The sequence below is a fragment of the Athene cunicularia genome, assembly GCF_003259725.1.
Source record: "Athene cunicularia isolate RWA chromosome 10 unlocalized genomic scaffold, athCun1 chr10_part1, whole genome shotgun sequence".
NCBI lineage: Eukaryota > Metazoa > Chordata > Aves > Strigiformes > Strigidae > Athene > Athene cunicularia.
Genome location: NW_020799112.1, coordinates 10486549 through 10512902, shown reverse-complemented (window position 1 = coordinate 10512902; position 26354 = coordinate 10486549). Strand labels below are relative to the sequence as shown.

General features: G+C 48.3%; 1 protein-coding gene across 1 annotated transcript in view; it reads right to left on the bottom strand.

The window, feature by feature from the left end:
• Positions 1 to 26354, bottom strand: part of IGDCC3 (immunoglobulin superfamily DCC subclass member 3) — a 113511-nt gene that overhangs the window by 78222 nt on the left and 8935 nt on the right. Inside the window, exon 4 of the mRNA XM_026856046.1 lies at positions 15159 to 15464. Within this exon, the coding sequence (XP_026711847.1) occupies positions 15159 to 15464 (306 nt within the window). The remainder of the gene's footprint in view (positions 1 to 15158; positions 15465 to 26354) is intronic.

Here is a 26354-nt window from a genome sequence, read left to right as displayed (position 1 = left end):
TTATTAATCTGGGACAATCTATTGTATGTCAAGGATTACACGACTCCTCTCATATTCCTTAAAGAAAAGCCCATGGGATAAAAAACCCAGTCTTTTAAACCATACCGTTTAGAGCCATAAAATCTCGCTTTTCTAAGTGAAGTTTCTGAAGGCAGTAAAAATCTCCAGAATGAAAATAAATTCCAAGTAAGACCGAGATTTACCACTTGAGGCTAAACATTTAAGGGAAAGCATCAGTAAGTTATTACTTTTCATTTTATAATAGGATGCTAATGGTGCAGCGGAGATGAGGACTACATTTACATCAGTCCCTACACAAGGACAGGGCAATGATAAAGGACCTAATGCCATCTCTTCTGTTTTGTCCCCAGAAGAGCTTTTTCCAGGCTCACTCTCCAGGCCCAGCAGCTCCCAAAACATTTTGGGACCAACTTTAGTAAACAAGCTGGAACTGCACACGGGATGGTGAGAGACAGCAGCATTTTAGAGACACCCACACAACCCAAGGGCAGAAATAAATCTTCTTTTTGGCTACTACCTGATAGATATTCTTGCAGGATCAAGCAACAAAATAACCACAAACTGATACCACTCCTAAACAGAAGTCAGTGCTAACAGAGCTAGGAAAAAAATTGGAGCTCTGAGCATCACTGACAAAGTATACGAGCTGCTGATGGAAGGAAGAAACATCCAGCAGCCAGGCTGTGCATGCACCTGACGGTATGGACAAGGTCCAGATCAGCACACGGAGGCAAGAGATAACATGGGCAATCCCATGGCTTTTGCTTGGCTAGGCTCCCACCCTGGGAATCAGAAGGCCAGTCTCTGAAATCAGGGAGTATTAGTCTGAGCAACATAACACTTAGTCTGAGGAATGCTACCTCTGGGAGGAGAGCCATGGAAATAAGGCACATTAATAGAAAAGCAAAGCAAATGATGGCAAAGCTTCCAAGTAATGCCACTTCCAATAAGGCACAGGACATGGACTAACCCCTACAGACCATCCAGCCACGTGCAGGGTTTAATCTGTAATGAGTGAGTACCAGTGCGATGGGAGATCTCAGCCGCCTGCCATATCCAGCCCTAGCACCGGCCTTAATTCTTCCAGCCAAGCCTGGAAACCTCCCTGGTTTTGTGAACAGGCCCCTGTCTCTGGCAGGGAACACAACTGCAGTCCAACAGCACTGAGAAGAACTTAAAAAACACTGCCCAGTAGAAAATGAGGAATAACCCCATGTGTGACTGATAGCACGAGAATTACATCAATCCTCCAAAGGATGTGCCGGTCCTCCTGGCCACACTGCTGCCTCTTTGGACCTGGGTTTCACTTGCTGCCAGGAAAATGCCACCAAAGCCAGAATTACTAGGATGGCGTAAGGTCCTTAAACTCCCACCTAGTTGCTTACTGCGCCAGAGCACTTTGCTAGCCTTTCTGGCCCCTGTGCCATGAAGAAAAGCTGGAAAACAGAATGCTTACAGTCTCCAAAACCAGGAAACAACCCAAGGTATCTTTTAGGAATAATCTTTATGTCCAGATTCTGAATTTTAAATATAGCTGCTCCCAATCCAGAGATGGAAACACATCTCATGTATCAGAATATCCCATGTTTTACTAATCAGTATTAAAATAATTTAAAAAAAAATACTTATTCTCAATACCCATGTCTTGCCCTTTTCTCTGAACCAGCTGGTTTGGACCCTGTCAGAGTCAGGAGATTGCATTAACCAGAGCTGATGTACTAACCCATCAATCCCACACTCCTCAGAGATGTTGCCTTCAAGCTCATTATCCAAAGCCTAAATTGCAAAGAATTAGATACCTACACTCCGCAAACCAGCAGGAAAAGGGGAAAAAAAAAATCAAATACAATTCACAAGCCCACAATCTAATTAAGAAAAAAAACTTCCAGTCCTGAAGCGTTTGTCAGTTTTTCATCCTGCAAAATGCATACTAATACCCTCTCCCCTGCACGCTGCGTGGGACTGCCATTACGCTGCTTCCATAACATGCCAGAAGTGATCAGCATTAGGCCTTCCTAATGTGTCTCAGAAACAATAGCAATTACAGAGTCGTCCATTCATATCTAAAAGCTTACCAGACTACAACTTCCCTCAGGAGGCTAAAGACATTTCATCGAAGCAATTATATTTATGTAGCATTAAAGTACTTTCTTTAAAGCCACGGCAGTTACCTTTTTGCATTAGAAGCAGAGCAGTAACGAGGAGCCCTCTCACCTGATCCAAACTCCTTCAAGCATATTTTTTTCCTGTTTAAAGATTGCTAACACACACACACACACCTTGAGGTTTTTGCTGCCTTATTTTTAATGTTATTACACTCCCTTACCCAAGGGATCTGACATGCAGATTGGAGCCTATTTACATGACAAGGGACCAAAATGGAAAAAGCTCATCAGTTTATTCAGCTTTCCCAGCTCTCATCATGTCATCAAGGACCTTGTGATGTCTGGCAATGCCGAAGCCCAAACTTTCAGCATTTCGCAGTTCTGTCAACCTTAGCTCTTGTTATGTTAAAAGCGAGATATTTTCAAGCTTTTTTTTTTCTCTACGAATCACAAATACTAGAAACATGACTTGTGTACAATAACAGCTAAAAGTCAATAGACGACCTAAAGGAACTAATAATTTGCTATTTTTTATTATCAAGAATTCAGAACAAGTGTTACAATTTTAGGAAGGGAAAGACAGTGCATCAGGTTTTTAATGCTAAAAGCTGTCAATATAGCACATTATTTATTTTCCACTTCCCCCCCCTCTTTTCGTACAGGAAGCAAAGCAGCTCCCCAGAAATACTCCATCTATGAATTTCACAGCATGCATCACAAAAATCAAAACATGAAGCCTTGGCATGACATCTCAAATCTCTACCATTCAACAGCTGATCATATTTGCCCTTTGAGCTGCACCAGCTGCACCGCACCGGCACGCCTGGCTCGTGCAGGGTTGCCAGGAGGTGCCAGTGGCAAGTTTGGCACTCGGGATCCTGTCTTGAAGAGACATTTCCTTCAAAGCAAATGCTGCACTTAGCTCTGATATGCAAGGAGGATTTTTTTTTAATGCCTGAAGCACTAACAAGAGGACTGGATTCCTTGTGTTTGACCAACATTTCCTTGGATCTGGGCTCTCCATCTTCCTTCCTGAGCTCTTTGTGCTGGAGGGCAAGAACTGTCACGACTCTGCACACTGGTGCTGCCCAGCTCTGGATCCCAAAAGTATTGCCCAGTGCCTCACCTGTCCTTTTTGGGTAGGAAACCAGCAGCCTGAATTTTGCAGCTGGCAGAGCATCTTGCAGGCACAAAACCTATTCCCATGCCTCCTGCCTTCCTGGGTCCTTCTGGGGATGCCGCAAGGCTGGGGCGGCTCCTGGCCGCCTTGTCACGTTGCGGCCAACCGTTGTACTGGCCTAAGGATGAACTTGTTGCCATGGCAGGAGTCGAAGCATGCATTGCACTGCCGTCATGGTGGCGAGCGGCAGCACGGAGCGCCGGCTGCTCCTCCACAACGGCTTTTTGTTGTTTCTTTCTCACCAAGGCGGCCCCGCCACAATGGGCCCATCTCTTGCCGGGCTGGAGCAGCCTGGCAAAATCCAACTGACTGTAAAGCACAAGTAGCACCATGGCTGAGGGCCCAACATCCCAAGATCACATTTCTCTGCTGCAAACTCTGCCTCTTCCTTGCCTGCCGTTGGGCACAGCTTGGGAAAGCAGACCCCATGGCACAAGGCGAGCCTCCCGACTCAAAGACAGAACATAAGGGGATGCCAAAGTTTTGAGGCAAGAGCTCTGTCCAATACAGAGAAAGAAATTTTAAGTGAGGGGAAATAGCATCATTCAAAAAGAAGATTGTCACCAGCTAATGCATTTCCTCACTGCTGCTGGGATGTTTGTCACAGGACAGGCTTAGCTCGGCTGCTGGGTAGTGCCTTTTAAAACTCACTTGCAGCTTTGATTAGCCTTCCTAAAACTAAGGGCATCTCTCATTCATACACTAATTAAAGGCAGGCTCAGAAGAGGTTGGTATTCCTCATCACTGCAGATTTTAACAAGGAGAAATACAAAGGTAGACTTAAAAATAAAAGCAATGCTCCTTCCTGAGCAGCGGTTTCAGTGCCTCAGAGATTACAAGCCAGCCCTGCTCTGCGTGTCAGCAAGCCTTTCCAAAATAATGAGCCTGCTTCCGTCCCAAGCAGCTCCTGTTGCACTGGAGAAATGAGCAGAAAGGTATTATGGGCTCACACTCACCAGATGGATGTCCTGCTTTGTTCTCCGCTTACAGAAAACCCTACACATACAGTTTGGATTATCTTCATTGTAATTCTAATCACCACCTCTCTGTAACGGAGGGAGGAAGGGAGGGATCCTTGCCTCGGTCAGGAGAGCTAATTAAAAGTTGTGAGTCATCCAGACTTCTCCGCACTTTGGAAATGCTTTTGGAAGATCAGGTAATCTCTCATTCTTGAGGGAACCTAGTTAGCAAAAGAAAAATTAAGCAGGCTACCCTTGGGCACGGAGCTGTACAAGAACAAATCCCATTTCTCCTGCAGGACGCGGCACCATGAATCACAGAGGTGCTTCAAACGTATGCAAACTATGCTTTAAAACAGCAAGGCTTGTACATGTTCCCCAGTGCAGAAACACAAACACCTCCTGTGTACCTACACCCACTCTGACTTTTAATACTTGTTGTTTAAGAGGCTTTTGCTCATGAACATACAATGCAAGGACCTCTGTCTTCCTCTAAAAACTTCTGAACCCTCTGGCTGGTTCCCAGATGATTGGGTAGAAGCTCAAAGGTCTCAGAAAAGCCAGATCCACGAGCCTCACGAAAATCAATGACCAGCAGCGACATGAGGTCCTTGAAGTGCCCCAACTCCTCAACCCCAAATTAGGTGCAGAGCAATCAGCGCGAGCAGTGTGCCTGGAGGGAACCAGCCTCCCCAGACCCGATGCGGTGGGAACGAGCTGCCGGTGCCAATAACCGGCTCTGACAGCTTCAAGCAGGGTCAAGGCTCCGTGGCACCAGCTCGGCACAGTCTGTCTGTGGGTGACAGGCCCCCAAACCCAAAGGGGCTGGGAGAGGCTGGGGATCACCAATGCCTCTGTCCCTGATTCCTGGAGATACAAGGGCATCGGGAGAGCTGCCCAAGGTCACATGGGACAGCAATAGCAGAACCATGCTTCCCAGGGCATCAACCACCACCCTGCTTCAGCCAAAACAGTCAAGTCTGGACCCTTAAGACTTGTGCTCAGGCTGTCTTTTGGATGTTGATTAGCCCCTGTCATTTAGAGGTGCTGGGTGCCTGCAGAACCTGAGCCCTTGCAAAGATCTAGAGCACCCAGGGGTGTTCCAGGGGACAAGGAAGCTGGTTTTGGCTACCATTAAAAGTCCTAGGGGACAAGGTAGCTGTTTCTCTTTAGCTACCTAAACCCCCCCCCCCCAAAAAAAACCAAAAAAACCCAACTGTTTTTATTGTCATTTTTCAAATGGCCAGTCCAGCATGCAAAGACATTGTCTTCTCTCTCCCCTCCCTTTTTTTTGAGAGAGTTCAAGCTGACCCCCTTGGGGCCCTGCCTCTCTTCTCCCCTCAAGCATTAGAATCACTAATGAAAGATGCAGTCATGACTCTCCCTCCCACCCCTTTACACATTGCCGTGGGAAACCATGGTGAGCTGGACATGGATGCTGCTCCGAGCAAACAAAGTGCCCTGAGCAAGCACCCTCACCTCGGATGAAGCCACCATGCTGGGGACCAAAGGGATGCAACCATATTGCCTGGCCATTCAGGGCAGTGTCACTGTACAGAGCTCAGGACAAGAGCAACCCCCTAGAATCAGGCTGAATGTCCCACTGCCCTCTGGGAAGACACTGAGCTGCAGGGAAAGAAAAATGGTAAAATGGTAAAGGGAAAACCACACCAAGGAACAAGGGAAAACAGAACTGCTGCTTCCAACTGATCGTTTTGGAAGTTTGCTCAGTACCATTAATCTGTTTGGATTCAAATCCATTTAGCCTTTGCGCTTCATGGGAACCCCACAGGCCTTGGAAAACCCTTTAGGCAAAAGGATGCTCCAGTCGATGCTCCTACCTTTCTGCCCAAGGCAAATCCAACCAAAAATAGGCATGATTTCACCAAAATGATCTGCAAACTGATTGTGAACTAGCACAACCTGGGAACCTGGATATTTGCAACCAGCTCATCCCAAATACACATTATTTCTGACATTTTGTTGTATGTGAAGACTTGGGTGAACCTGAATCATGTTTCTTCAATGCTCAGTGAAGCCATGAACTCAGCTTGCACATCCTTGGCTTTTCCTTGCCCCTCCTGCTGCATCCATGACATCCTCCTTGAGGACGGTTCACTGTCCCCCTTCCCTCTTTGACACATCTTCCAAATCAGCGTTTTTCCTCTGCAGTCTCAGCAAAGCAGTGCAATCCCTGGCAAGACAAGCTATGGCCTGAGAGGAGTATGGGCATCATCTTGCCCACAGAGCTGGGCAGGGAACGCAATGCACTGCGCTGAAAAGCCACCAGGCAATTTGCAGATGAGCAAGGCAACTGAAGAAACACAAGCTCCTGCTCCTGGCCCAAAATATTTCACAGGGATCAACCATGACTTGATCCAGTAGGTTTGCTATCCCTACCTTTCCCAGGCACAGCAGGCAGGAAAACACTTGTTTTTTCCTCGATGAATAATCACAGAAGGATTGATCAAATGCAGTGGAGTACAATGCTGCAGTTGAAGTATGCACACACTGAGCCTTTTTTGCTACCGCAACACTGCCACTCATTTACACACCAGCAGCCTAAAACTATCTCTTTTGTACACCCAAATTGATCCTCACTCTTAATTAGTGCTCTCAGTTGCAGCAAAATTTCATTTGTTTCTTCCAAATGTGGCCCAATTCATTGTCCCTCTCCCATGACCTGTGAAAATTAGTCATTGAGCTCAGTGACAGTGGTAAGTGCAAAATGCAGCATCAAAGGCACATAATGGGGGCCTCTTAGGACTGACAAAAAACCACCATTAATCAAGGCATGCTCAAGAGTTGCCAACTTACTGAGGCATGTGAGCGGTGCTGGTCCGGAGTGCAGGCCCTCCTGCAGGAGACTGGATGCAGAGAGATGTGTGGGTGCAGGAGAGGTCCCCACCACCCGAGGACCTCAGGTAGGTGGGTGCATGTGAGCAGGAACAGTTACCCTAGCATCGCTGCTCCCTGGGCAGATGGTCTCTGCTAGGCAAGTCCCGAGGATTTGCCCACCTGCTTTCCAAAAGAGGTTACAGAGCAGTGCTTTTCCAGGCAGCTCCTTAGTTTAGAGAGTAGGGATAGAGCTCATCTTGTGATACCCAGTGCACTGCTTTAACTGCATTGTGGCCCCTACTCCTGTCACAAGCGATGCATGGGACACCACACTAGATGAGGAGGGAGATGTCAGCATCCCTGTCTGTGCTTCCAGAGCTAACATGGGAGCCTGCAGGTTCCCAGAGCCAAATGCACGACACGGTCCATCCAGCAGCACCCTATGCCCATACCCTTGTGTGAGCCGAGGACCAAGCTTGCAGGGAGGGCACAAACTGCACAGACAAACCAGAGTGGTGCAAAAGCTGCAGCAAAATCACCCAGGGAATTATCAGAGAGGCCTGAGAGCCCTATGGACAAACCTGCACAGGTACAAGGCCAGGGCAGCCCTGCTCAGCCAGTGAGACAGCAGCGGGGCAGCTGAAAGGGTAGGGGACCACTTTTAGTTGGCGGGGGCAGAGAGAGTTTTAACATCACAAAACCGAAGCAAAGAGGTAAACCTCTGCAAAATTCAAGCCTCTGCAGCAAAGCAGTGTGTCTAAACCCTCTCGTGCAAATCCATGTCATTAAACAGAATAACTTGGACTCGGCAAATCCAAATGACTCTCACTTTCAAGGTCCTGCATTCAGAAGCCCACAATGGAGAACAATGAGGGAGAGAAAAAGCTGAGGATCTTGACGCCGCATTCAGAAGGCCATCTGGTCTGGCCGGCACAGCCAGCGCTGGGAACGGGCAGCATCGTGGGTTGAGATTTAATCTGAGCCACTTATTGAGTGACCTCAGGCGAATCGTTTGACCTCCTTTTGCCTCAGTCAACCCAACTGTAAAATTGGGTTTAAAGCAAGAACCTCTCTGAAAACCATATGCTGTGCCTAGGAGGAGTGGGAGCAGACTCCCTTCCCGGCAACAGGGCTGCGACAGTGGGTAGAGCCAAAACCGGAGCAGAAGAGGCAGCGCATGGAACGGGGATCCACCATCCCTCAGTGTCGGGGAGCTCCGGCCAACAGCTCTCCTGGGTCTCATCCCACTGGCCCTGGGAAGACAGCTCTGGCTCCTGTGCAGGGACTCACCCCTAAGAGTGGATTTGTGAAGTCTACCCTTGCTCATATCACTGCTGCACCCAAAGGCCCCAGACACTCAGAGCAGGGTCTCCAAATCCTGATCTCATAGCGGGCAGGCTGCTGTGGGCAGGGATCAGCACACAAGACACAGCCCTGAGAAAATCAGGTGTTTTTCTCTACGGCTTCCATGCCCGCTTATTTATTTACATATTTTGCTTTTTTCAGTAACTGTAGGTTACAGCCATGACCAGAGCTTTGAGACAAATGCAGCGGTGCTTTCCTTTAACTCACTGGTTACCCGCTAGATCAAGAGCATTGATTGCTCTGGTCAAATGCCCCCGAAAATCAATTCCTACTCACAGCCTTGCCAATGAACGGTGGCAGCAAAGCAGCCCTCCTCTCACCTGGACACCAGCCTTCCCCCAGCACTGCGCACCCTTCACCTCTTGGCAGGCTCGCAGGGAAGCGAGTGCGCAGATGAAACACCATACCCAGATAACATGGGTCCCCAGTAAACAGAAAATAGCAACTTACCCCTCCCAAGGTGCTCACAGGGGTGTGCAAACAATGACACTGACAGTAAACCCAACCCGAGTTCGGAGAGGGGAAACTGAGGCACGGATAGTGCATGGATATTGCTGGCCACACCATGGCCAGCTGGGACCCTTGGGGGGCAGAATGAGAGTGAAAGCCATATATAACCATCATGTCATCTCACCAGCCCATTGGAAAAACAACTGTATAACTAGTAGCATTACAAATCCTTAAGCTGAGATGAGCCTAAGTAGATAAAGAGCTGGTCTAGGTGACAGCACCAAAGATATCCCGGGGTGATGACTGCAAGCAGAAGACCAAGGTAGCAGAGTCCTGCCCACCTGAATAAAATAACAGAGGAGGATGGCTCCACGCTTCAAGGAGAGGCTGGAGGAAAGCAGCAGGCAGAGGGACAAGCAGTGTCACAGCACATGAGGCTGGGCACCATGTCATCTCCACAGAGTTGCCCACGCAGGTACCAGCGGAGCATCATCCTGTGTTAAAAAAGCAGACGACGAACTCAGGAGCAGCCTCATGCTGCAGGTGCGGTCTGCAGAGATGTCAGAACTTCCTCAGCTGTGCTCCAAGTGTTAATTGAGACAAATAACTCAACAGTGCTACCATTAATGAAATTCTTCTGATATATTTCCCCTGAGCTTTCTATAAATGACTAAGTGACATTACTGCCTGCAGTGCAAACCCCCTATATGAGAGATAACATTGCCGGAGTTAAGGTTGGCGCATCCACGTTGGAAGCCTCACGAAGAAGTGCAAGATGATATTTAAATAATTATCACACTGCTAAGAAATGAGCAGCCAAAAGAAATATGGTCTTATAATGTGCTCAACTCTCAGGATAAATCCTGGCTGTTACATGCAGACACTGAAATGCAGTGGGTGGTAAGTGACAAACTCTTTTAATCCCACAAATCTACTAAAATTCCCAGTCAAATCTCTCTGATCTCCCCCCTGTGACTCCTATATTTGTGCATTTGTTCTGCAGCACACACAGGGCCAAATACTGCAGTACAGATGTGGGAGGCAGCATCACATGAGGCAGCATGTCCTAGAGGCAGCCAAAAGAGCTGATGGAGGGAAATAATCCACTCACCCATCATACCCATTCCCTGAAAACCTCCCACAGTCTATTGGCTTTACTTATCTCCTTTTTTTTTTTTTTTCCAGTAACTCCTCATGGGTATTTTTTCCCCTCTGAGACCCACTGCTACAAGCCCAGAACTTGCTTTGGGCTTACCCAGAACCTTAAGCATTCAAGGCACAGACAATAAAGAAACATCACTGCATCAGTACTAAGCCCTCCTACTCAGCATTTGAGAAGAAAGGGCATTAAATGCAAGCAGAGCCACAACTGAAAAAATTTTTTTAAAAATCTTGTTTGTGGATGAAGGAAACTTGACATGCAATAGCAGGGGCCAAACTGCAATAAAATGCAAGTGACTGTTAGCCAAAAGTTCCTGGGAGTAACACAACCAATGTCTCCAGAGCTGCAAACCGACACCAGGGCACCTGCTTTCAAAGCATACCTTTACCTCCAGCACATGTTTCGCACCACTAAAACATGTCATCACAAAAGTATCCTGCTTCCAACTGTGGAAGTGGGTTCACTCAATCTAAGCACAAGCTATAGGTAGGGCTCTGCTGACAATACAGATACTGTACACGCACAAGAAAAACCAACAGCAAACCCACGTGCTTAAGGTCTGCCTCGATGTTTTGAGCCAAGACTCACAATCTGCATCCAAACAGTGGCATTGCCCAGGAAATACCTTGGTGACAACTTTGGTGCCACCTTATTTAAACCTTAATTTAAAATGCTAACTTCATAATGAGTGGAACAAAACTGTGTAAAAACATTTCCCACTCTAATCCTGGTTTGATCCCCCCAGTATGGCCTTCTTTTGTAATTACATCCCTTTGTGATCTCACTCTAATGCCTTGTATTGTGACCCATAAAATAATCAGCCCCCTTTGTCTCTCCCTAATCCTTTTAGACTTCCTTCTTGTCTCTACACTCTTATAAATGCTGCCATTATTTGGGCTCAGCAGCTCTTCCCACCACCCCAGAGCCTGGAAAGGGGGCTGCAGGTTAAACCCTGAATATATTCTGTGCAGAGGAGCTGAAATGATGGGAAGATCTTTGCTGCTCTAAAAATTCTGCAATTCACAACCTTCTCCCTCAGCCACACAGCTTGGCAGGGAAACCAAATTTCAAGCATGCATATGCACCAGATCTTCCCCCTTTTTATATTTGGCAGATGACCTTGAGACCCTTGGCCTAGAGGCCGCAGCGGCCAGCATGTTTGTGGGGAGGGTGTGCTTGGCCTCAGGCTGGGTGAGAGGAGCTGCTTCTGCTGTCTGCAGGGATCAGTGCAGAGAAGAGATATAACATCTGCCTTGCCCGGCTATCAATCCTGCCCTCCTGCTGGTGGGGTAAGTGCCATGGATGGCCAGGCACAGTGGGATGTAAGAGTGGGATTTGGGGCAGGACACAGAAGGGAAGAGGTAAGGGAGCAAAGAAGGGCATGGGGATGTGTACTGCTATGCTTGGCTACCAAACAGTCCCCTTGCAGCATGACACGATGAGGAAAGAGTCTTTACAAGTCCAGACCTCTCCAGAGCTATTCTCAGGTCCCCCAGTACTTCAGATACTAGGCAGGTCCATTCCACCAAACTTCAAGAAACCTCTTTGGCTCTAAGTTGCACAATTGACTGACTTTCCCTCTTTCCTTTTTTTTATAGCACCGGATCAAACACGGAAAATTGCTACTCTCAGGCTGGACGCGTGCAGAGCCTGATCCGATACCCAGTTTGATGGTGATTTCCAATTAGTGGTAACTGCTTGTTATTGAGTGATATAATCAATGGGTCTTACTCCACCGGCTGGGCTGTGATTTATGATGATGTGGAGCCAGCTCCCATCAAATTACAGCATCAGCAAAAAGGGCTGGAAATGCCTTGAGACAACATGATCAGAGTCAAGTAAGGCCAAGTTAAGCAAAGGGTGGTGATGAGAAGAAAGGCAGCTGCATTTTGGGGAGCTCACCTTCCAAAGGAGCGGGCTCTAGCTGTTACTGCTCAGAGGGTATCTTCATCCAAAGAGAGCAAAGGTGTGCATCAGCTTCTGGCATGCACAAGGGAAATACAGCTCCTCAAAGAGACCTGCGAACACACAGCCAAGCAGTGCCTCCAGAGAACACTCTGCCTACAAAACTGATTTTAATTAAGACAGCTCGGAGTCATGCGAAATTATGAAACTGTCATTAGGAGAAAGAAGATCTGTATTCAATAACCTGATCAGATTATAAAAACATGTTGCATTCCACAACCTTTTAAACTAACGCAGCAGAGTTTGAACAGATGCAGAAACAGCAACCGAAAAAATTCCAACTGACGTGTTAGGCAGAGGGTGGAAATGCCAAGGGCCTCTGCTCAACTCAGAGACTTGTAGGCTTCTTGCTCACTTGTACTTGTTCAAAAGAAGGTTACACTACAAAAATATTATCAATGTGTTTAGCACCTGACCTGCCAATCCACAAACCAGCCAAGGTCCACTTCCCTCTGCTGGGTATCTTCGGTTAATAATGACGACATACAGAAAATCTCCTGAATCTTAGTTAAATAAATTTAATGAGTCAATTCTTAAGAGGAAAGTTTTAAGAAGTGCCTTCTCCGTGGGGAAACTGTATGCACCTCAAGCGCATCGGGGCCGCACGCGCAGCGGCTGAGAGCAGCATATTCTTCCAGTTAAATTTTACTCAGTGCCAAGTGTTGAAGTAAATTTGAAACATAAAAATATGATATCCAGCCCACATTTCCTGAATGCAAATATGTACATTCCTCCAAGCCAAGAAGATTATATTCCAAGCAATAATACAAAGCCAGGGTCTGTAACGGTGATACGAGACAAACAGCCTGCCTTTGAAGACAGTGAAAAGTGCAGCAGAGCTCTCGAGGGGCTCCGGTCTGTCAGATCCCTTTTATTCCTCAGTAGCACGGCCTTGATCAACTTTCAAGATTTTTGTTTGTGAAAGGTTTTTATTCCTCCTTTGCTTTTGTGTTCAGATGTCAGGCTCAGAGGGAAGAAGAGATCAGCACTGGGATGAGGTTTTACCCACCGGCAGTATTTACTCTGCTCCGCAAAGGTCTGCTTAGTGCTTCATTTTTTTTATTTTTTTTTTCTTCCAGGCAGCAAGCACCCATTTCTTCGATGCAATGCTCCTGTCATCACTAATATGGGATAATTACCCTCCTCCTTTGTTTGATTTGCTTAACGGGACTTGGGGCAAGGAGAATCACTATTCCTTGTGTGTAACCACCCTGAGACACAGGGGCTCGAAGGTACAACTGTGATTCATTCACAGGAGATTTCACCTATGTTTAAGTTGAGTCCTAAGTGCAAGCGCGTGCTCCTGCGGTTCAGGCACAGCAGGTGAGCTCACCCCGAGCAGAAGGTTACATTTGCCCACAACATCCCAGTTTATTCCCATTACCCACAGGCACCTGTGGCATCGAGGCCAGGTGTGCCCTGTTTTGTGCTGGCTTCTCCCAGATCTCTTCTCAAGGCTGGCAAGAAACCAAGCCTGAAGTCAGAGTAGATTCCAGAGCATTTTCAACACAATCCCTTTTTCATTTTGATTCATGTGAAACTATGGCTACAAAAGGAAATGCTATTCAGGAACACACAGCATATCACATACATATTGATGCAGGAGCTGAGATAACAGTGTTTATTGACAATCCACTATCCCATAGGTAATTCCTTCGGCTCTCATGTCTCCTGTTTACAGGTCCGAGAAGTTTGACATTGTGCGTCAGTCAGCTCCCAGCTCATAAATGCCAGAGCTGTTCACCAAAAGTGCTCCAAGGTTTAGCACCACAAGACTGACAAGTTTGAGATCCAGCTGCTAATCTGGCACGGACCCAAAGCCCTTGGCTCCTGGACAATGTCACTTCTTACACTACTGAAAAGCTAGGTTTGCAGATGGCCACTTCATGCACTCAGGAATTGTTCTACATAAGGGCTGGAGTGTTCCCTTGGTGGGCTGCCAGCCGGCCCCGGCGCTGCGGGGAGCACGCAACAGCGCTCCGATAGGCCCCCCCAGTTTGGGGAGCGCAGCCAGGGGATCACAGCCCCAGACTTTACCATAGACTTTTCCTGCTTTGCACTAAAAAAATCACAGCGCAATTTGCAAACGCAACAGAAGCGGTAGTAAGTGGCTTGCACAGAAAGAACAACAGTAGCCATTTCCCAAACAAGTTGGAGAACCCTTCAGTAGAACTTATTTAACAAGCCAGCATTTGACCAGGTCTCAGGGCCCTACCAGACACCTGTCCTCACACCCATATATAAATGACACCCAGCAGCGACTTCTGGTTGAATGCAAAAAGGATTAGCAGCTGCACCCACAGAGCCCACAGAGTCTGTGGGCAAAGCCAGCCACCAACACAACAGGGACAGAAACCACCACGACACCTCAGCTCTGCCATCAGTCCTGGGACAAACAAACCAGCAACCAGAGCCAGCAAGGGGGAACCCAGCAGCCATGGCAGGAGACCCAACAGGACCCACTGCTCTGGCCATGGCAATGCAACGGGCTAAGGCGGGTACTGCGCAGGGCTGGAGTCACAGCCTGCCCTGTAATTCTTCCTCCCCCACCTTTAAATTTTATTCCCTCGCTGACATTTTCATCTCTCTCCTCCTCCCAGCTCCCCCACCAGACAATCTGTCTGGTGTTGTTAGCCTTGCCCCCAAAGGCACTGCCATGCTGGGTAGTAAATAAGACCTTGCTGCCTCCACACTGCCTGCTTTAAATAACAAAATGAAAGAAACCATGACCTTCAGAAGGTCTTTGCCTATGGTTTGGAAAGCACTGCCTGCCAAGCAGAGCCCAGCCATGCTGCACAGCAAAGGGGCTTCCAAACCCACCACAGGAGATACACAAACCACGGACTACTTCACCACATGACTTTAACATAACTTACCCCTCTGAGACAGGGAATTTAGTGCTAGAAGGTGGCTTTTAATTTTCTCCCTGAGAAGGCCGATTAGCTCTTCTTTCACACCTAGATATCTACACAGATTAGATCCCCACACCAGCTCCAGGTTTTTTTTTCTCTCTCCCCTCTTTAATCCTCCCTCCCTCAACACCCAGCACCCACCACACTGTCCTCCTGCTTCCCAGCAAAGCCAGTGCCCCTTGCAGAATTGCCCATACTTACTTGCTGCCTGAATCTTCGCCTTCCGGCTCACCACCAGCCCATAGTGGTTTTGTGCCATACAATCGTACTCGCCTTCATCCGAGGACCCATCTCCCCGGACCCTCTGGAAGCGGGAGACGTAGAGCGACCCGTTGGCCAACATAAAGGCATTCTCGCTGTCCACGATCATCACGCCATTCTTCCGCCATGTGATGGTGATGGGCTGGATGCCCTCCACCTGGCAGTAGAGGATCAGGGGTTGCTCCTGCACAGCTATGTCATCGCTAGGCTCCACAACAAACGCCAGCTCGGAGGAGTGGCCAAAATCTAAAACGAAGAGAGAAGGGCAGAGTCAGCGGTGTGTCCACAAGAAGCAGCAAGAGCCAGCTGCTATGGCAGCTAACAGGATGATGAAAACATTTGGGATACAGTGGGCTACAAGATGACTACAGGGTGCAAGTGTTTCAGAGAAACATAAAACCCTTGGGCATGCTTTGCCCCCCAGGGCTTTGTTCTCAAAATCTTGGGGCAGAATTTCCAAAGGCACAACCACAGGCAGAGACCTTCAAGGCTGCCTTTGGAGACTCCAGTGAAGGGGACAGGCAGTGGCGTGCCAAACCCCAGCTCCGACTCATACCCCCCTGCAGATTGCCTCTCCCCCTCCCTTTGCAGGGGTGCAGCAATAGGCAACAAAAGCTTACACGAGCATGGGGCATCAGCCATTCCCACCCCAGAAGCAGAAGTTTACACCAGTTCAAAAAATCCACTCCTCTCCCCCAGGTAACCAGATGGGGTGGGGGCTGTGCTGTGCCCCACACAGCCAGCAGGGGTGAAGAGGAGGATCAGCAGCTCCTGATTCGGACCATATTGCCACCGGCATCTTTGCGACACTTCTCCCCCTTGGCAGAGCGGGAGGATGTTTGCCTCTCGCACTTAACACCGTGCCCTTCTGTCGCTTTGGTCTGTCTCACGCTGTAACAGGCGAAAGGATGGTGCTATTCAGTCCTTAATGAAGAGCAAGTTAAGCACCGAAATACAAATGCACAATGTTCTGGCTCAGCGACACAAAAGGTTTCTTGCAAAGCAATTACACTAAACGAAGTCCATGAGAGATAAGTTATTGCAGAATTTGTACCAACAATAGGCAAACCCTCACTTCCCATCATACAGATTCATCCTAATTTACTTCTTTTGCCAACAGAACGTTTAAACACTACATCTTTGGCATATTATGCTTCACTTGGTCCAGCACACCTTTTTAGGGTATAATTTGCCATACAGTCATGATTAGATGCTACAGAAGACGACAGTAATAGAGCTATTGTTTAAAGATTAGCCCAAAATACAAGCTGACATGAAAGACAAAAAGCGACCAAGAAACAGGAGTCAAATAAGTATCTGAAGGGTTTAAATACAGGGATGGAAGGTTTTTTTAGGGTTTTTTGTTTGTTTTGGGTTTTTTTTTAAAGAAGAGCAATGGAGAAGAAATTCCAACAGAGTAAGAAAACTACCATTTGATCTGAATATGGGGAAAGCCTTTCTAACAGTTCTTGTGCAAGAGCCCATCGATGGGTGGAGGTTTCCAGCTGCTCAAACCTGCAATACAGCTTCTCCCCTCTTTCATGGGCTCAGGGAGACTGACTCCATAGCTGCTCACAGAACTGGGATGCACACGGGCAATTTCTCTTGGCAAACACCAGCCACAGCACAGTTTTTGTAACGCCCATCCCTAATACAGACCCCCACCAAGGACAAGATCTCACTGCACTAGGCTCAAAACCGGAGTGGAGGGCAGATTGTTGATACATGGTGAAATAAGAGATGGGAAGAGGCAGCTATCCTGAAGAAGAAGAAAAAAATCTGTCTTTTCTGCTCTGCAAACCAGCGAGATTTTTTTTCTTTCTTTCTGTAAATCCCCATTGCTTTCTACGGCAACTTAAATTGGATTACGAGGGATAAACATTGAGTGCAACCTGAGCCGAGGCAGATGGACGGAGCAGACAAAGAAGGCAGGGGTAGTGCACAGCAGGTCAAAGGTACTGCCATCAAGGTATGAGTGTGTGCAGGGAATGGACAAACTCTACTTAGTGACAGACACCTAAAACACACACTTTATTAACCCATTAAGTCTTAAAATGTCAGGCTAGCTCCAGCCATCTCTCAGTGATCTATCGCTCACAGTGACTTCTTTTTTATGAGATAGCCCTGGGGTCCTCTCAGCAAGTTAGACTACAGCCAGCACAAACCCATCAATTACTTTTTTTTGTGAAAATTAAGGAATTAGATGAATGCTCTGCATTTTTCTGCAAAGTGGCCAGAGTCTCAACAGCACCTACCATGCTGGGGCCCCATTCCCTGCGTGGGCGCTCCTGGCAGTTAGATAGAATAAGGACCCTTGCATCCTGACACTGAACCGAGGGGGACTTCTGACTCCAGAAAGACTGAACAAGGTTTCAAGATTTAACCTAACAGGCAATCAGAAAAAAACCCTGATGAAATAAATGCCTCATCTTCCCCCAGCTCCCCTGTACTCTTAGATAAAACAGCTTATTATTATATGTACAATAAAAGGAAGAATCAACATAATTACATGTCCTTGCCACAATAGCTGTCATTCTAATAACCATCATTAAAGCCTGTGATTGGAGATAATCATGTTTACCTCCATAAACATTCGGTCCACATCCTAACTCGAGGCTGCACGAGCAGCAGAAGTGATGACACTAATTATTAGGACCAGTGCCCTCAGACACCCTCAGCTGGGGTGGGGATGGATACTGGCTGGTCCTGGGATCCAGGAGAGAAGGACTGTGCCTCAAGGTGTGCCACCAGCGTGCAACTGGTTTGTAACACACAGATACCTCACAGTGTCCAGAAAAAACAACCCAAACTCCTCCTCAATGGGTGCTTTTATCATGGGATGCTTTTCTGACCTTGAAGAAATCCAACTGACACTTTTCTGGGCCTTCAGGACCAGATGACTAACTAACCAGACATATGGGGAGAAGCAAGCCCACCCCATTTGGGGATTTGGGAGAAGCCAAGCTCTATCTTTCACCCCAGCATGGGCTTTCCATGCAAACTCAGACAAAAGTCTCTCTTCTCCTGAGATACTTAGATGCTGAAAGATGCAGAGAGGCATCTGCTGCTCTTCAAAAGTCCCTACGCCTTTCCCTGGCACCATGGGCACATCCTAAAGCTGCCTATCTGCATCATTAAAGAGATAGATCTGGAATTGCCTTAAAAAGCTGAGCTTTGGTCCTCAAGGGCTTCAGTATCCCAATCTGCAAAAACCACAGGCTCTGTCTTTCCAGGGGTCAATGTCTTGCAAATGAGTGAGTCCCCGGTGGCACTGTCGGCAACAACCAAGCTGGCAAGCTGGCCTCAGTGTGTTTCTGCACCACCACGGTACCGCAGCCCAGCAGGTCCCCAGCATGCAGAAAGCTCTGAGGAAGTAGCCATGGGCTCTTCTCCAGCCAAAGGTCACCTTGAAGTCAGCTCCCTTCCATATGGCCCTCAGCCTCATGGTATAATTTGGGGGCACAGAGTGGGCTTAGTGAGAAGAACACCTCTCTCTCTTCTACAAGGTATCATGTTCCTCAGGGTTTTTGTCAAAAAGTGACAGGCCCTGGGATGCTGTACTACCCAGTGTTGCACACCATGAGGAATAGGTATGAGAAACTAGTCCACAAAAAGCCCAACCTAAGATCCATGTGGCTGATGCAGAGCCACTCTAGAGAGAACTGCATGCAAGGCATGGTAGCAACTGGGTGCCTTACAGCTTCTTTGTCCCCTTCTAAAGGCCCCCCTTAATCTATTTGGTTGTAACCATGGGATTATTTGCCTTAAAAGTGGTTTTCAAGGATCAGGCTTCAAACAGGGATGTTGGGATTTGGTCTTCCAAGATTGGCACTGTGGGGCTCCAGGTCTCAAAGGTGGACTCTTGAACGCAAAGCCCTGACTCCCTGGGACACTCAGGATGAGAGACAAAGGGACAGGGACACTCACAGAGGAATCTCCATGGCAGGACAAGAAAGTTTTCCTGGCATTTTCTCTAGAGGTCAGCTCAGACGGCTGGAAAGAGAGCACATACAAAGTAAGGAGGTGACAGGGGAAGAGAGGGATCCAGCTCTGTTAGCATAAATAACTGTAGTTAGCAGTGAGTCACAGAAACGATGCTGCAAAGTTGGAAGTAAATGACACTCTGAAGGCACATGGAAATGGTAAAAGTGCAATTAATTGAGAGAGACAGAGAGGAAATTTTCAAGGCTGTGCACATTTTGCTTGGGGTGTCTGAAAGCCCCATCCCTCTCCAACAGCTGGCTGTGTATCCAAACACAGCTCATCCCACACAACGTCCCAGCTACCTCCCGAAACGGACTGTGAGGCAGCGTGCGTCACAGCCTCTCTCTGCTCGAGGCAGAAACTGTAAAACTCGGCTCACGGCAGCTTGAGTTTGTAGTTAGAAGCAGGGGTGTTACACAGGCAGCTGAACAGACTGCTTGTCTCAACACCAGCAGGCTGCACCGGGGAGTACACAAGGGAAAATAGCTTTGCTTTCTGAAAAAGGATGGAGGGAAAAAGCGTTATTAGCTCTGACATAAAGGCCATAAGAAAATTATTGGAATCCTCAATCTACAAGTCTCCTTTTGAGAAACATTTACAGTCTCCCTAAGCAATACAATATGTGACTATATGTGCAAATATTTAACAAAAACTACTTCCCCTATTGATCAAGAAGACAGGCATGCTCAGAGAAACCAATTAGCACTTGCGCTTTTGAACCAAGAGATTTATTTAGTGCTGAGAGAAAGAACTTCGAATTAATGGGAAGCTTAAAAGACACTTTGAAGTACATTTAAAAAAAAATAAGTTTAATTATTTTTTACTTGACACTGTGATTCATGTTCAAAGCTTCAAAAGAACTTGCTCATACCCTAGCATTGCCCTTCTCCATTTGGGAAACATGATTTTGGCTTTCCTTCCTGTGCTTCCGAAAAAATACAGCAGCTAATCTCACCAGTCTAATTAGCAGTGACATCCATCGCAAAGGACCTTGGTAACATCACAGCTCATCCTCCTGGACCCTGTCCAGACCCACAGCCAGCAGGGCCATCCCTGCCCCAGCAGCACGCAGTCCCAACAGATGAAGCCCGTATTATTACTCCCATTCTAGACAGGGAATATTAAGCACAGAGAGATGAAATGACCCACCAAGAGCCCAGTCTGAGCTTGTGGCAAGGTGAGATACCGCAGGAGCAGTCAGGGCCACCCTGCTCTTCCCGGCACAGCTTCCTCAGAAGCACTGGCAGAGAGACCAAGGCAGCCCCAGCTCCTCTCTCATCATACCAACAGCATGACATCCACCTGAAAATTGCCTCTCATGAGCAGAAATTCACCCTCTCATGGTTTACTGTGTTTGTTTCCAGCATAACACAACATAAATCAGCAGCAACCCACCAGTGAGCCTTACCACCACTCACAGCCACTCTGGTCCTGCTTCAATAAAGCCCCTGGAGTCCCATGAGCCCAGGACCAGAGGTTTTTATAGTCAGGTGGGTATTAGGACCAAAAATCTGGGTGCAGGTTGGGACAGTCCTGCAAAAAATGGCTCCTGTTTTTTTTCAGTGGTGTGGTTTTTTTCAAAACCCTTCTGCAAATGGAAGGAAGAGGTATCTGGACCTGAAAGATGTTCTCCAGCAGATTGTAACGGGTTTCAGGTTGATGAAACTGGCAGCCTAAAAATCCAGCTGGTGCCCCCTTAAACCTCCTTGAGGCTGACCCAGATCCTAAGGAGAAAAGCACTACACTGTAGTAAAGTGCAAATTGGCTCTTTAGGGCATCCAGAAAAATTTATATTTAAAGAAGAGGAGAATAGGCTGTAACAGGCCCAACATCTTGCTAGCAGTAAAGTTTACTAGCTCAGATTTTCTTTAATTCCCTTTCCTTTCAGATAGGAGGTTATATAAAGTGATTTTTCCATCAAGGCACATAAACCACATCCACTCATTAGGAGGTCTCTGTCGAGGATAACACAACCTCTCAGCCACCTGATGCAGAGCTCAGAGACATGCCCAGTGTCGCTGCCCTCAGCAGGGAAACAGATTTTAGCCAAGAAGACAAACACAGACCAAAGAGCCAGAGAAGTGGCCCCAAATAATTTTCAGATATTCGAGACCAGAGTGAGCAAATCCCAGGAGGTCGTTTGTTAAACACAGCGTGGGAGCTGGAAGCATTCACAGCACAAAGACCCTTTCCACGAAGAGCTGCGAGTCCTCACGGGCTCCCCCATCTCTAAAGAAATCAGGGTGAAACCTGTTGGTATAGCTGGAAAGGGCAAAGACCTTTTCTGAGTTAATTGCCCACAGTAACTCCATCCACAGCGAGGCATCCAGAGAGCACGGCAGCAAGCCAAGCATAGGATGTGTTGTTATTTGCATTCCCCACGTGTTTCGCAGCCCTGACCAGATCATGGTCTCACCGCAGAGGGCATCAGTGATACAAATACGGAACACGAAACAACCGCGCACGAGAGGACAGCAAAGCAGCAGTCAAAATGGGAAGCACTGTGCCCAGAGCCAGGGCCCCTCCAGGGTTCAGCCCCCAAGGATGCTCTAACATAGGACAGAGAAGAGATGATTTCAGCTCCCAACCCTGCAAGAAAGCACAGGGAGGTGGCTGTCCCTGTGGCTGGTGCCTTGCACAGACCTGGCAGGGAATGGAGTGGCCACGCAGTAGGTAATGGTGCCCGTGGACCAGACACATCAGCTGGGAGGAGGGCGAGGGCACAAGGCTGCTGAGAGAGCCACAGGCTCCTCGGCATCACAGTGCCAAAACCCACCAGCCAGCATATCCCCCACTGCCCAGCCCCTGGCTTTCAGCTGGGTGGCACGCAAGGAAAGGAAAGGAAAGGTCCTTCTGGAGGAAGAGAAGTTTCTGTGAACATGAAAACCTCTGAAATTCCTCATCACATCCAGGGGATTCAAAGCAAACAGCACTCTCCTCCCTGCCAAGCCCCTCTGCCTTATCACCTGGCACTCTGAGGGTGGAGGAAAGCATTGCCTTCCTCCTCTCAAGGAGCCAAGCATGGCACTGATCCCTGCTTGCTTCAAAACCAGAGCTGTTTCAGCGAAACACTAGCACTTCTCTCCCTTTTCACGTACTCTCAAGTTTCATCAGCAAAGATCCTTTTGCAAAAGCATCTTCACAGCTCGGCAGAATCACCTGCCACAACCCGCATCCTCCTGACTTGCCATTAGCTTCATCAACACAATCACATGCAAAAAAAAAAAAAAAAAAAAAAAAAAAAAAAAAAAAAAAGCCGGCAAATCCTTGACTCTGCTCAGAAACTCTGGTTTTAAATTACCAACAAAGGAGCAGGTCTGGGCTGTTAAGTGACTGGGCTCCTCTCAAGTGGAGGGTGCGATACAACAGTGACATCTGATATAATAGCAAGGCCAGATCAGTATGCTCTGTGCTTTTCTCAGTACGCTCACCTATTTGCCTCTCTCTTCTCTTAAAGTGCAATTATTGACATGTTCGCCTCCTTAACCATCAGTTTTATATGCTTGCCAATGACTCCTGAACATGTGTAAACAATTATTTTTATTTTCTTGCAAAACCAAAATGTTGCATATTCTTTTGGATAAATGGACTCGGGTAGATTTTCATGAGCCCTGCTACATAATTTATTAGTTTCTAAACTCTGTAAAACTAAAAGCTCCAGTAAAGTTCAAATAAGTTTGTGATTTCAAAGTAATTTTGAATGGACTATTCCTGTTCCTGCCCAATGTTATTTGGTTGATTTAAATGGGAATTCTTAATCTGCAAGGGGAGGCTCCTGCATTGTTTTGTTAGATCAAATAAAAGGACAATATCCAGAAGCCCAGGAGTGCAAAGCATGAAATATAGTAGGGGGAAGGGGGCACAGAGAAAAGCATCTTCCGTCCCAAATCTGTTGCAGGCTGAAAACCTAAGCGTGTGGTCTGCTCAAATGCGTGCTGGATCAGCTCGCTGCTTCGGGAGTAAAAGCTGGGTGCCAGCAGCAGCTTCGCACAAGATCCACTGCATGCTGCTCCCCGTGCCACAGCCCTGCGTCGGGGCCCCATCCTGCTCCCGCTGGAGCCAGCGCTGGATCCTAACGCTGAGGCGAGGCGAGAGAGCCAGGTCTGGCCATCCCAGTGTGGTGGAGAAAAATGTTTCAAGGCAGTGGGGACAGGGAGGTGTGGGGGGAGCGCCGTCGCAAGGGTTTGAGAAGCAAGGAGCTGGGATCACCACGAAGGCACTGCTTGGCACTTCAAACGCTGCAACATGGGACTCTCCAGAAACAAGGACTTCGGAGAAAGAAAAGTTCAGACAGACAGAAAAAAAGAGATGCTTTCTCATTTGCACGCATAAAATGAGAGCCGTTTTGCAGCTCTCTCTCAACTGAGGCACGCCCGGCTGACTGCACCAGGGCACGTGGGTGAAAACTGGGGCTGAGCAGGAAGGAGGGGAGTGGGGAACAGGGCCGTAACCTTAAATCTGGGGCCCTCTGTCCAGCTCCTCTCCCTGGGATGCTCTGCCAGCTCCTAAGCAAGCGCGGGAGTTTGTGCTGTGCAAGGTCCAGAGCCTGACAGGTAATAAGAAGAAGTGCAATTCGAGTAGTTTAAGATTTCTAACTCCCTGTGCGGGGGGTGGCGGGTCAGATCAGGAAGGTACTGACCCGCTCTGCTCCCCTCTCTCTTGACTGGTTTTTATCTACTTCCAAAGAGAAGTTTAGTTTCGGCACCATGATGGCCCCAGCAGACGTCTGAGTGCCACCAGAATGGGGGGCTGTGTGCTCGCACCCCTGCGTGAGCTTTGCACCCAGCACGGGTCCCAGACATGGCGCAAAAGTATGTGGTTGTGAGACGACCACCTCAATTCACAGGCCGCCTGCTGCATCCACCACGCAGGAAAACCATGTCCTGAAATTCTCCTGTTGAATACCCCCCCACCCTCCCCACCCCCAAGAGAGAGACAAAGCCCCGACATGGGTTTGAATTTCGTATAGCGTCTCTGAGTGGTACTGGGGAAATTATACCCGATACCCTCTATATATATTAAGAAAAAATACAGGGTATTACACCAATTTAGGAGAAAGCAATCTTTTTTTTTTGCATCTAAAAAAACCAACAAAGCCACACAGAGTAGGAATTAGTGAAAGCTTAGAGCTTCAATAATTTAGAAGTTAAGCCTACTTAAATATAAATGATGATGTTTAATTCCAAGGCTGTTACTGAGCAGAACCGGGGAGCCTCTCCTATCCTATGCCTGTCTTTGAATGCCCGGCTCAGCAATAACAGACAAAAGCTGTCCACCACCCAGAACAAAGAGCTCCAGGAAATTAAAAAAAAAAAAAAAAAAAAAAAAAAAAAAAAAAAAAGAAGAAAGAAAATACTGTCTCGCTGCTGAGCCCACTCCAGCACGCTGACCAGCAGCTCCCAATGCCTGGTTCACAGTGACCAGGCCAGCATTTTGGGGAGTTTGAAAACTGCAGGGGTGGGAGCAGAGCATCCCGTCTCACGCAGCGCGGCACCGCTCCCGACACAGCACCCGTCCCTGCGGCGAGGCTTTCTGCTCCGGCGTGACTGACACCGACACGGGGGGCTTTACTGAATTCAGCAGAGCACAGAGGCACGTTACCTTGCTCTTAACTGTATCTAGAGCGTATAAACCCAGCAAAGGGGGAAAAAAAAAACCCTCAGAACAGAAAAACTTTTAAAGTGTGGCAAAGCACTCTTTAGCGGGGCCAGCAAAACACACCCCGAAGTCAGGCTGGAAGTCAGGAGCCAGCTCGCAGCATAAACAAACACGCAGGGCAATTTGGACAGCAGCAGGAGATAAACTAGACACACACTCAACTTCCTAAAGTTTTGCTTTGAAAAATTCACTTTTGTTCCCCCACACACAACCCCCCCACCCCAATAAGTACTTTTTCAACCATCCCCTTGCACTGCTGCGCACCCAGGAATCCCAACAGAGTAACAAGACCTGCTTCATTACATTCACTTCACGGATAACTTGTATTTTCCGCGAGTTACACTGGGTTCTCCTCCTCTCTGTGGCTGCTACGAACCACGTGGCGAGATTTATTATGGGAATAGCCTACAGCCTGGTTTCCTAAACACCACGGCAGCTAATCTCCGATTAATCTAACACACGCTTTTCACCCTCTATGCTGGGCTGCTTGCACATTTTTTAAACAATTCCTATTTTTCTTTATCTTTAAGACTGCTAAGTGAAAAGGGGACAGGATGCACACGAGTATTTCCCTGCAGAACAGCACCTTTCTCAGATTAGACCCGTGCTTAAGCAGCATCACCAGTAGAAGGAAAATACTGCAATTTATCAGCAGGGCATGTGCACAGTAGGTCCAGGGAAAAATCCCTTTGATGTTTTTGTAGTTCGGCCCTGGTCCGGTGGGTGGTGTTACCAGTTGCGGCTGTGTGAACCGAGCCAGGCATTACAGGAGAGCACAATACTTGTAGGTTTAAAGTAGCTCGTCGTCATCCCTGCAACTTGCAGCCCAACATCTCTTTTCCGTAGCTACCACCTTTGCTGACCAACGCGACTCGTTTGCTCGGGCACCGTCTCCCGCTCACACCGCCGGTGATGATTTCGGGTCTGGTCCCCGAGCGCGGGTGCCCAACCACGCCACTGCCACGGCAGCCACCCCATCGCTCCCCAACGCTGGCCATGGGGGCAAGAGCCTCCCCCGGAGCCCCCCCGCGCCAAGTGGGGTTTCCACCTAAAACCACAGCTTTGGGGAAACACTTAGGGGCTGTTTGCAGATCAAGATGTTGGATGGGCTGATGGAGAAGGCTGCAGTCAAAAAGCACGACCCCAACGTGTCTACCCGGAGGGACGGCCCCCCCGCTCCCGCCGGAGGATGCTAACACGGCGGTGGAACAGCTCCACGCCGCAACTCACGCGTGCCGGGACCGCGCTCGGTCCCTCCAGCCACCGGAGCTGTTCGGCCCCGTTCAGCCTCCACGGCGGCCAGATGCCACGGGGACGGGCTGGGAGCGACCAGGGAGGCGTGCAGGGTTGGGACCGGCTGGGGACCAGCAAGTGGGACCGGGACCCGCTGCCGCGCTGGGGAGGGACGTGGGGCACCGGCCACCACGGGGGTGATGAAGGGACGCGAAGTGCGGGAGGGACCGCGGACGGGACCGACCGACCGAGGGGCTGTCT